The sequence below is a fragment of the Amphiura filiformis genome, chromosome 20, assembly GCF_039555335.1.
Source record: "Amphiura filiformis chromosome 20, Afil_fr2py, whole genome shotgun sequence".
Lineage (NCBI taxonomy): Eukaryota > Metazoa > Echinodermata > Ophiuroidea > Amphilepidida > Amphiuridae > Amphiura > Amphiura filiformis.
In genome coordinates, this window is record NC_092647.1 from 8764775 (window position 1) to 8777467 (window position 12693).

The following is a 12693-nucleotide window of genomic DNA, read 5'->3' on the forward strand; positions in this document are numbered from 1 at the left end:
GGTGTAGTGTGGCAAACTCAAGATGTTGGTGATTTAAAATTATTTTTGAATATTTTTGCCACCAGAATTAGAGATATTTCCTTTCAAAATTGGTTTTCTGATATGAGTTCAAGGAATAAATTAAGAACCTACATTCAGTTCAAATCACTCCTTGCTCCTGAAAGGTACTTATTATTGATTAGAAATTTTGGTAAAAGAAGGGCCATGGCAAAATTAAGATGTTCCGATCACCCTCTCAGAATTGAAACTGGCAGGTGGAATAAAATAAACGCCGAGGAGAGGTTTTGCGAATTGTGCAATGATGGTAGTGTTGAAGATGAATATCACTTTGTTTTGGTATGTCCCTTTTTTCGGATTTTAAGAGATAAGTACATTCCTGTTTTTTTATAGAGTCAATCCATCATTATATAAGTTTATCTCTTTGATGAAAAATGAAGATATTAATGTTATTCAAACACTTTCAGAGTTTATTTATATTGCTCTCAAACTCAGGTATAATATGCATTCTGATACATAATGTTTCTCTATTAATCTAAATTGTTGATTTTTCTTTCATATGCATGTAAATAATGTCTGTCACCGTGTAATTATTGTTTGCTTTGTACTATGGGCTGGAGGCCTACGTACTTAATAAAATACAATGAATGAATAAAACGGGCCAAATGGCAACATGGCACCACAATTTACCGAACGGGAGCGCACATTTCTGTCGACGAAGTATCATGATACTAAGGGCCCCACTGAAGTTCAGCGTCTTTTTCTTCTCCAATTTCCCACAGCTAATCGGATTCCACGGAAGGGAGCAGTATATAAGAATAAGAACAAGCTCAATGTACATGGGACACTAAGGAACAGACAACCTGAAGCTTCAGGCAGACCAAGAACTGCTATATAGATCACAAGTGGACACTGTTAGAGTTAGACATGCGTTTATACAGCAAGACCCAAAGATCAGCTCAATACGCAATCCTTTACCCAACATTCCCCAATCAAGCTTCTGCCGGATCGTTCGTAAAGACTCGAATTGGTATCCCTGCAAACTACAGTACCGTCATGGACTTCATCCTGGGTTTATATGCATCGTTTGTTAAGATATGAAAATGAAAGTTGTCATTTCAACAACAAATCCTGTTAGTACTTTGTTGATTCGTTAAAATCAACCAGCCGTGTGCAGCTACAAAAATGGTTGGTTATATTCAAATGAGTATAACTTGAGTTTGCTGTAAGCAATTGCAACAATTCATTTTTTTATTTAGACATGTAGAATTTGATCTTTTCAATGCTCTTTTCATTTATAGCAGATTCCTTACAGATCTTTAGTTACAGCCCTTCAAACACGAGTTTACTTCTTTTTGACTCAACCTGTATGTGGGCTTCTGAACCAATATAATGGCCTAAAGGGTGCCCATTTTTGAGTACTTCGCGCGAATTTATTCTACTTCGGCACCAAATTTCACCAGTGTAGCTTCAATATGGCAATCACAATATACATAGCTATACATGATATACGACTGGGTTGGTAATTGCAATCAACAGGAGGACTGTCCAATGATCAGTAATGATCCACCAAAATGTGTGCCCTTGTCCATGTCCCAAAGCAAAATCTGATGGGTCACTTTTATTAACTACTCTGTAAACAGAAACCTCGTACATGATGCAGTCATGTCTACAGTAGAATTCATCTCGACCTTTGCAGGACTTAACCCCAATTAAAAGCTATTAAACCAAGATAACACTCATTGAAACAGCTCAACTGATTAAATCGGATCTTCTCTGGTTGTGCACATGTGTCTGTTTTATATGTGCGGTACCGCTATGAGGTGCTATAATACAGCTTCAGTTGGGTAACTGATTATAAAGGAAACGCGAGGTAACAATGGTATGTGGACCTTTGTTCACGAAATGAGACAATGGCCTGCTTTTTGTTAACCAGCATTCTTGAAAATGAGCAACATAATGATGACTTAACACGGTTTGGAAATAATTTCTTCATATTTTTGGTGTTATCTGTCGTTTACATATCCTTCCTAAAACACAAAAGTGCGACTATTTCCAAACACCTAAATTAGCTAAAAATTTAGGACATGTTACAAAACTATATTTTCTAGAATTTCATAGAATAGTTTAAATGTAGCTTGTACCGGTTTTTTGTGGCATCCTTCAGAACGGAGCGGTCCGTTACCAATATAGCTCAATATTTTCGGTCAAATCTCCATTCAATTAACACGGGGAGTTGGCTAGCTATGAGCTAGCTATGCTTTGCCCTCACTCATATTCTACGAAAGTGCGACTATTTCTGAACTTCTAACCTAGCTGTAATTTTAGGTCATGTTAGAGAAATATATTTGCTAGAAGTTTGGAGAATAGTTTAAATATTGGCCGGTTATTTTTCACACAGTGATGTTAACTAGGCAAACGCAATATACTTCTAACATACACTATTTGTAAAGGTCGCGCGTCAATGGTGAGAGCACTGTGTATGGTGTATAGGAAAACGGACAGTAACTGCAGTATGAAGTTCGAAAAGGCAATCCCTGAAGAATTGGATCAAGATTGTGATTCGTTTAATAAGTTGACGGGAAACCCCAGAGGAAAATATTGACAGTTCTTACCCTGAACGTAGCTGCCGCCCCTCATATCACACATGGAAATCGTTGGAAATAATCTGTTTTGTTATGTTGAAATGTGGCCACTACACTACACTCATTTTAGTAAAGCTAGAATATATGTAAGCGGGATCAGATAATGTTATGAAAATATTATTAGAATTTTTGGATCTTTTTTTTCATGTGTATTTGTTTCTTTGACAGTTAATGGACATGATGAAATTAATTAAAGCAAAGAGTCATTATGCCTACTTTCAACCTTAATTCCAGTAACGTAATATCTAATGTTGTAGAGATTAAGTGTAATTCTATGAATTAAAAAATGAATTTATTCAGCCTAATACAGGTTCAAATCTAAATCTTCGTCACATATGGCTAGGTATATCATGTATATTGCACCTAGAAACAAAATAATGACGCATAGCTAATCACATTAAACACGTTAAAGATGTTATAGCATGTCTCAAAAATAATACATTCCACATCTACGTGTGTGTGACCCTACCATGCTTACATTAATCTGGGCCTAGGTTATACAGGTTGTATCAAAATGATTGGTACCCAGCAGTTGCAGTTTAAACTGTAATATTGCAGAGGTTGTTATGGGTTGTTATTTATTCTATCATTTCATCTATCCAGGTGAAGCCGTATTCAATCTCTGTTCGTCTTTCTGTCCATGTGCCTATCAAAAATACCATGCACGTAAATGTATTGGCTTGTATGAACATGGAGTGCTGGTTAATTTAACAACTGAGATCTTGATCGGTCGACAACAAAAGCTATACAAATCATTGAGTATAATATTGCCCACGCCGCGGTTAAGCCACAAAATTGTGCTAGTTCAGTTTCCCGGTTCCAGTTTATAACATAAGATCGTTTACCGCGGCTTCACATGACTATTTAAATTTAAGATCCCGGTTTTGGATATTGTTTGAAAGTACGTTTTCTTTAGGAGATGATGGAGCAACATACATCCGCAGGTATTGGATGGTTTATCAATGAAGTGTTCCTCCGTTGGCTAAACGTAACATTTTAATACACTGACCGAGATCAAGATGGGTTCAATTGAGGTTTTATTGCGAGGTCAAACAGATATACAGGCATAACGCAAACAGACTGTTAAGTTGAAAATTATTTTCCCTGCGTACAATACAAAAATATTGGGTAACAGGCTTACAGAGAATGACAAGTCATTGGTTAGTAAGAAGAATACATTGACGGTGGTGCACGTTCGTAAAACTATACATAAACGACTAACAATCACCTTTGATTGATTGATTCACATGTTTTCAAAAACGCCTATGATTGAATATCCTGACCAAAATATGACCTTGACCAGATTTCTGACCAACCCTTTCGTCTACTACCCTGTTGCATTGCGGGATTTCCTAATCATAGCGTTGCTTTTAACAGTTTCAAGCATCCAAGTCACGTCGTGCTCATTTTATTTTTATGTGTCATTTTCCGCTGCTTTAAAAGAAAAATGAAAAGTTGACTGGATGATGACTGCTGAATTTTGTAGGTATTATCCTTAGATATATACGCTATTTTATATTGCCTCCTGAAAATTATATAAATTCAATTACTATCATTAAGCTATAAGACCAATTAAAATGGTTGTATTAAAAGATAATCACATTCCATGTAATCTGTTTTAAAAATATGGTGTCCTTTTATAAAAGCCCTTTTACATTAGCTGTTTCGACAGTAGTAGAAAACATTATAAGGCGACAATACTGACCCAGATTTTGTGTTGGGGGATTTAATCCTAATAATAAGAGGAATACAATTAGATGTCCGTCAGCCCGTTGAACAAGGTTGTTATTGCGTTACCTGAAGTATTTAATGAAACCAATATAGACTAGTCAATTTACGTTTGAGCTAGAACAAATTGGAACACAAATAATTTTACTTGCTAATGACTCCAAACACCCTCCTGAACAACATATCCAAAAAGGAAAAATAGGGGAAATGGTAATTTGCGTATCGGCTCCAATTTTATATCAAAGTGGTCTCAAATTTTGAACAAAGAATAGTTTGCTATATCTCAGGTGTTTTGTGACCTGCGTAAAATCACGAAATAGTCAAGGTTAACATGACCGATTTAACGGGCTTAGAATTTTTGCCCTGTTACCCAGGTATCGAAACACCGGAGATATGGCAAACTATTCTAAATGTAACATTTGATCTTTATGTCCATAACTCAAGAACTGTACAATTTGGAAATTTGAGCCCTGCATTCGGGGGGTCATTTTGGATATAATTATATATAAATTACCGCCCCCCCCTTCCTTTTTCTCCTTTTTAGATATGTTGTTCAGGATGGTGCTTAGAGTTTAGAGTAACCAGCAAGTCAACTTAACATTGGTGTTCAATTTTGAACTTAAATTGACTAGTCAGGCTAATATACTGGTTTGATATACGACTTTGAGGAACGTTAATGTCCCATTTGTGATTCTTTCGGTTAAGGACACTTAGTGATTCGCTAAATCCAAAAATATAAAAAAATACAAACTTCAGATTTTGTACAAGGAAGGATAATATTATGTTAACCATGTAAACATACTTTGCAAGTTTAGGTCATTTCAATAAAATCTGTTGATGGAATGTGAACACTCCGGTTGCTTTAATTAAGAACTTGACAAATAGGTATACAAAGGGAAATTGACCTGAAACTGTGAATGTATATTTCACTGAGACTTTTTATTCCTCAAAAGTTCAAGAGTTTATTCAAACGAAGTTCGTTTTCCTATTTTGATCCATATCTAGAAACCGCAAGGTTTGTCATCCATGCAGTCTGCTTTCCTCAGAATGTGAATTGTTACTTGTAATAATATTTTTATGATGGTCGCAACTGTAAAAACTGTGCTTGCGAAAAAATGAAAACTTTCAAAGAGTTATCAAAGTATCACTTTTGTTAACAACTGTAAAAACGCTGCAAGTTGACACCCGGAGTTGACAATCATAATCATTAGAAAATGATGCGATGGGCTTTGGGAATGGTCTTTTAAAAATCTGCCAAACCATGCAGGTGTCTACCCATTGTTTTCGAGGTAAATCATTTCCTTTGTCTAGAAATAAAACGAAATTCTTCTTACTGCAGTTTCCGTGAATGATTCAGTACGATTAGAATAAAATAAGTCATGAGTTCAAAGCACTCGTTATGGAATTAATTTTCAAAGGGAAGCAGGTCACATTTTTTGAAAACAAATTATAAACAAGCATAATTTAAGTTGCCCATTCGTATTGAAAATGTCATTGACCAACCAAACGAACCAAACGTTCCCTAAGAAGCCGTTTGACTGAGAGGTGAATCAATATTAGGATATGTGCCGGCATTCAGTGGAGACATTGTCATATCCAAGGATGCCAGATTGATAGAAAGGATCGGTGTTGGCTGATATTTGTTGTGATGGGTAATTTCAGATGGCACATGTTGGTAACGTTGATTGGGGTTTAAAGTTTTGATAGAATGACTCAAAAATAATTCACGGGTACTTTAATATCTGAATCTGTTCGATAACAGATATTATTGGTTTTTAATCAATTAGGCTAATTACGATAATAATTACAGAAATTCCTTACGGAAGTGTTTTCTTATAGGTTCTGATCCGAAAGAATAAACAATCCTATCCAACTGACCAATGCCACGGTGACCGGGATGATGACGTTTTGAGATATCGATGCAAGAATATCCATAGAAGTGTCCCGGCTGTCGAATTTGGCGCTGTAGGCCTAATTTTTACGTTTTTAGATTTTTGTGACCAAAACATACGGGTGCGAGTCATGGGTAATCACCAAGGACATGGAAAACAAGATCAATGCCTTTGCAACATCGTGCTACATGTTAAACATCAAGCGTGTGGATCGGATTCCAAATGAAACCATCTACAATCTGGCCAACACCACTCCACTGGTGGCCAGAGTCAAGATTAATTCATCAACTCAAATTTCTCGGCCATATACTGCGTCTTGAAGACGACGAGCTGTGAAAGATATGCCCTTTATATTCAAGTATATGCAAATACTCAAGAATTTTCATATTGAAAGCTGTATTGAAAAATGTGTGCTAAATTGGTCTACATTTCATTCTTACTTGTAACAAACGGCTCTATGGAAATCACATCCAACTATATATTCAGACGACCAATGGTGATCATATCAACCAAGTTTCATGACAATCCAACTATATTATTATCAGTAACTGTTAGTCTTGATTTGACCTTGATGGTTTTGACGCTTAATTGTGATTACATGCGCCACGTTTTATGACAATCAATACTCAGTTACCATGAAATGACCTTGACCTTGAACATTATGACAATACAACAATATATACTTAGTCGACCTCAAATGACCTTTAACAAGTTTGGCGCAGAATTATGATCTACAAATCTGACAATCTAAACTCACCTTGGATGACCTTGACCTAACCGTCAACATTTTCGCGCTTCCTGTCAACTCTCATTTATAACTCCAAACTTCTGTCTTTTTGCCTTTCCGATCATTTACCAATATTTAGTACAGTACAGTTTTTGGAGCAGCGCCCCCCCCCCAGGCCCGCTCCCTATTTAATTTCACCAAAACAACCTACAGACGAATGGTGCTTCTCCGTGACTTTCATTGATACACCATTGAACAAACACGCGATAAATGAGCTTAAAATGAATAAATTAATAACTTAAGGGTGCTGTGAGTGGTCTGTATCATGATGTGATTGTTTCCTCATTAAGCAAACGCCTGTTCAGTAGATTCGACATTCGGGTCATGCTGTGTATAGCATAATTGGGTCAATTAAGATAAAATTCGTTTCATGCACATGATTATGGCTAGTAGGGTAATGTAGGCCTATATGTTGAATTGCACCACAACTAAGGGTATGCATGATTGCTATAATATTAGCCTACTATTCCTTAGCCATATTGCCAAAAGGGAACACTAAGTCTGTTTTGTCTATTAAACATAGCAAGAAAGTCTTGGTGAAAACTATGCGTCTTTCTGCACAGTGTACTGTTAGTTACAAGCACATTATCATGGATGTATAGATTGCTAGAGGTATAGTACTTCTGCCAAGTTATTGTGGATAAGTAGAATTTAATGTCAAATACTATATAGATCATAAAAACTTCATTTTGTGAACGGATTGTCAATAATCACTATGCACATCTATTCTAACAAGTAGAGTCTTTCAAAAAGACACATTTCACGGATCAGGTGTATAGAAATTGTTCTTCCATTTTCATATCTAACCTACTCTGCACTGATCTTACAATAAATTAGTGATTTGAGGCATAATGACTCCTACATCCTCTCTCCATCCAGCCAGCAAGAAACTCATTATCACTATCATAGGCTTATTGAAATTCAATTAATATACCATGCAGATAATAACCTTGGCCCAATAATTATTTGGGATTCAATTAAGATATGCAAACATTTATACTGGGTAGATAACAGGAATTAAGTTTTGTCAGTTGGAAGGAATTGAGTAAATCGCCTGTATCAAAATAGCAGTGTATTTTTCATATATGCAGTAATATGCTCAGCCTTATCACAAAATAAACAATAGCATTGACCTTACCCACCAATCAGTAAAGCCTATTATAATCATGTGATGGCTCAATCCAATAGTAAACATGCTTAGAAAAAAGGCAAAAAAATAGTCCTGGCTGCCATTGTCTCAATACAAGATAAGATGTGCTAAAAAGTCCTTGTCATATGGGGCCGGATTTATAAAGGGATACAAACCTGGGTATGAGGCATTAGGAATTATTTCCTAGCCTCATAATCACAAGGTTGATGGGCTACAATAGTTATTCAAGACACAGTGTATGTAAAGGATAAACTGTGCATATGAGATATGGGTTCAAGTCGGGGTTCAAGTGGGGGAACTGCCGTGAACAAAAATACTTTTGTCAAGTAGGCTTTGGGGTGTTAATTAATATCTCGGCGCGTTTAGAAAAGTTAGACCGGTCTAATTGGACTAGACAATGTAAGATCATGCGCTAAGAGGTCATAAGCGTTTATATTTTTTTTATCATGTTAATATACGGGGGAAATTAAAAGTAAATGGCAAAGTCGCCTAAGTCTGTATAAGATTGTTTCATTTTAGTATGGTGTCAATTAAAAATGAACTTTAGATTAAACTATAAAACTATATAATTGCTATAACCCCACAATCCAACTACAGTATTGGAACGAGGAGAGTTGCTGTTTGGGCTTTGATTTCCACACAATATAAAGTAAGATAGGTAGATCCCCAGAGTATTAAGGGTACACGTCACAAACATTTCAATGTATCAGTAAAAATGTTGCAATTGTGTGGGGCAACTTATGTAACTCTCCCATTCCATGTAACCGTGGTAACCATAAGCTGGTAGATTCCAGATGGATGTTGTTTTAAAAGGAACATCAGAAATGTTCTTAAGATGTTTTTTCAAACGTTTTAATATTAACATTTAAATGTCGAGTTATATAAAGGTCATGAAAGCGTTTTTAAAACGTTATTGCAAATATTTTGGGCAAACATTTATCGCAAAATATTTTTTCAATCTCAAAATAACATTCTATTTAGAATGTTTTGTATCAAGTTTTCAAAAATGTTTTTGGAATGTTATTAAAACGTTTTTATACCCTTTATATAACCCGACATTTAAACGTTTTCTGTAAAACATTTTGTGTTTGCTTGGTATACCTAATATTACAGATTTGATTTAATACTGAATCTTTTTAAGTATTTATAATTGGGTTTTCCTATTTTGTGTCACTTAATTGGCAATATTAAGGGTTATGATGAGTAACAAGTGTACGGATAAATGCTGTCTCTTCTTGCATACATCATTGTACATTGGCTTGGTGCCACAATGATTGCAAGCAGGGTGTTTTAAATATCAGAATATTCAAGTTTTGCTTGACTTGAAGACGTGTGCTAGACGCCATAGTAGTGTCTAAATTTAGGTATTTTAAGCAAAAGTTTAACGTACATGAACATTTGATAGATATTTTATCACAGACCAGAGTGAATTATGCTACTGATGTCATGACTCGGTTTGTTCACCTCGTGATTGTAACCTGTTATCAAGTTACAGAATTCAATTATGCAAAACTAGGAAAAAAATATCTGATATTGTGATAAATATGGATTTGTCATCTGAGATTTCACTTTAAGTAATAAACAGTATTGTTGAGATTGAACATTGTGTTAACTAATTACTTATTCTTACCAGAATAGAACACTCAATATAACGTGTTTATCTGACCGTTTTAGTTCGACAGTGTCACTCGAACAACTTTTCCAGAGTAAGATAAACGATTCATTAAACATGAACCCACCCGTGGTTCATTTACAAAGATATCGGAGAAAATAAGTTAAACTTAATTTTATCTTGAAAGTGGAGAAGAAAAACCCACCATAAACTTAGAGTGTGATACACACAAATAAATATAAACATTGCATAATAAAAACAAATAAACAAGACGTAATGATTGCAATACTTACTTGCATCCAGAAGCCTTTACTTGAAGTCCCGAAGCATTGACTAAAAGAATGAACAGCATCAATAAAATCACCAATATTCCGTTTTCCATGATTCCAAAAATAAAGTATTAGTGGGCAACTCAGAATTCAAAATATTAGTGTCTAATTTTAGAAGTCCGGGGTTGGTGTTCTAAAAAAAATAGAAATCCGGGTACTGGGTCCAAAGAAGGCCGTCAATGCGGACCCATTGTGCATGTTGTGTGTCGAGAACTGAGTACCGTTTGGTAAATAGGCTTATCCTAATCACAGCATGGCAACTCCCAAATCACCATGTACTTCGCTAACTTTTTAGCTGGTTTCATTATCATATCCTGGATCATTTTGCATTTGGGAATATTGTCTGTGACGAAGCTTTGTTTTCGACAAGGAACCTGGAGGATATGATAATCATACTGATGTTTGGCAATCGCCCCTATAGGAGAATGATGTCATGCCCCCACGAGGTTAACTATTATTAAGAGACTATTTTCTTTGATAGGGGTCTCATGTAACCTTTTTATTCACGAGTGAATTATAATTTCTCTTGAACCCACATTAAGATACTATTTTCTTTGATATTAAGGGGTCTCATAGTGACCTTTTTCAGGTTAGCCTCATCCTAGTTGTAAAGTAAACGTGACAAATACCAACCATCATGTGATTTGTTTACTTTTGAATCTGCTAAGAGCCACCGATGTTTGTCATCCTGCAAGTGACAAATTGCAGCTTAAAGAAAACGATATTTGTTGTTTATTTGTTTGTTTGTTTGTTTGACCAGTCGTTCCGGGTGGACACACACTTGGGTCCTGATGGGACCTAATAAGCATGCTGGCATGTATGAAGAGAAATCAAGAAAGAAACAGAACGAAGAAAACAGCAAGGAAAAGAAATGCCACTCCCAACAAATTGTTACATGTACACACTGTATTTATTAAATGCATAGGACCAAAATACACGGGAAGAACGAAATGCGGATCTAATCTGCATATTCTTGGGAATTATTGCCGACCATTAAACATATACCGTAGTCATGGCATCGATAGAAAACATTAATAGGGGGAACCATGTCAAAGTGTGAACTCGCTGGTAGTAAAACCATACGGGTATGTAGGCCTATAAACACTCGGTATATCGAATGTCTAACCGCGATTGCTTCTGACATTTCTTTTTAATGAAAAATTTGCAAAATTCCGGTGGTTTTTTCCACTCATTTTGCCCCTACAGATATCCTACAGATTGTCAATTGAAAAGCGTATGAAATCGGCCGTATAAAAAGAGATCAAGATCTGCATCTTTAATACACACGCACAGAGTAACGCACGGAGGACTTTGACAGTTTTGTACGGCGTCACGCGGTTCATGCCCAGGGCCTACTTATTTTGCATAAATTGCGTTATGCATTTTTTTAGCAATTCAAGATCATGTTTGTGTCTCAAACTTTTATTTAAGTCCACAGAAAGGCCCAAAATATCTCAAAAAATATTTTGATTTTCCCGGAACTCATCCACATTACTCGCGCGCGGAGTGATTTGGTGATGTGCGTCCTTCGTGAAAAGGGAGCACAATCCAGATTGGAACCAAAACTAGCGATATGTACGCACGTATTTATAAACGCCGTACAAGACGCATGGAACATCGCAATTAAAAAGACCAGTTTGCGACTGACGTCACCTGTCAATCAAACTCAGAAACGATTTGTTTACCAGTTGTCGTGATATTTGAGTTTCTAACCACAAAACAGCGTGCATTGTGGTTAGTTTTCCAACTCTCGCAGAAGGTAAGTCCCATATCATCAATGCCTAAAGGAAAGTAGTATTTTGCCTTGTACACTCATAGAAATTGTTCGTTGGCATTACTCAGTAAGTTGATGTAAGTCGTTGCGTCAACTTTCCGAGCAATGCCAACGCGTACAATTTTGAGTAACGCTGACTCGATATCATTATGTTGGTCGCACTCATTTGCACTTACTTTATTGAGTTGTTACAACTCAGAAAATGAATCTAGGTTAGCATAATTTTCTAGAGGTGTGCTATAATAGTATACACAATTTTGCACTGATTACAAAAATAAATATTTGAATACTGCTAATTGTGCAGAAAATGATCCAATTACGTGAATTAAGTAACAAAGTACCAAATTGGAATAACTCAAAACAATATAAGTACCAGTAACTTAATATGAACGAGTAACATCAACTTACATGTTGAGTTACAATAACTCAACGAATTGGTTCTTTGAACCTTGTTTATTTTTCTAAGTTCCTTGAACTTGAATTCAGAAATTGGCATTACTTAAAAAGTTGACGCAACGACTTACATCAAGTTTTTAAGTAATGCCAACAAAGTTGATTAGTTGACGGAACTTTTTGTGCTTTTTCAGCATTTTTTAAGTTCGGATAACTAAAATGAATTTTGTTTTGGCAACTTTTACACTATTTTTGAGTTGTCCAAACTTACTCCTTTTGAATTGCGCCAACAAGGCGAACAAGTCATTTCTATGAGTGTAAAGGCACCGTCATTTTTGCCAGTTCTGCAATACCTTTTCTCTGCTGAAGGCATCAGATATATCAGC

The 12693-nt window shown here is 35.8% G+C and overlaps 1 protein-coding gene across 1 annotated transcript in view; it reads right to left on the bottom strand.

Moving 5' to 3' along the window:
• The window catches only part of LOC140142709 (uncharacterized), a 97760-nt gene extending 87380 nt beyond the window's left edge, over positions 1-10380 (bottom strand). Inside the window, exon 1 of the mRNA XM_072164705.1 lies at positions 10105-10380. Coding sequence (XP_072020806.1) covers positions 10105-10193 — 89 coding nt within the window. The 5' untranslated portion in view covers positions 10194-10380. The remainder of the gene's footprint in view (positions 1-10104) is intronic.
• Between the last annotated feature and the right edge of the window lie 2313 nt (positions 10381-12693).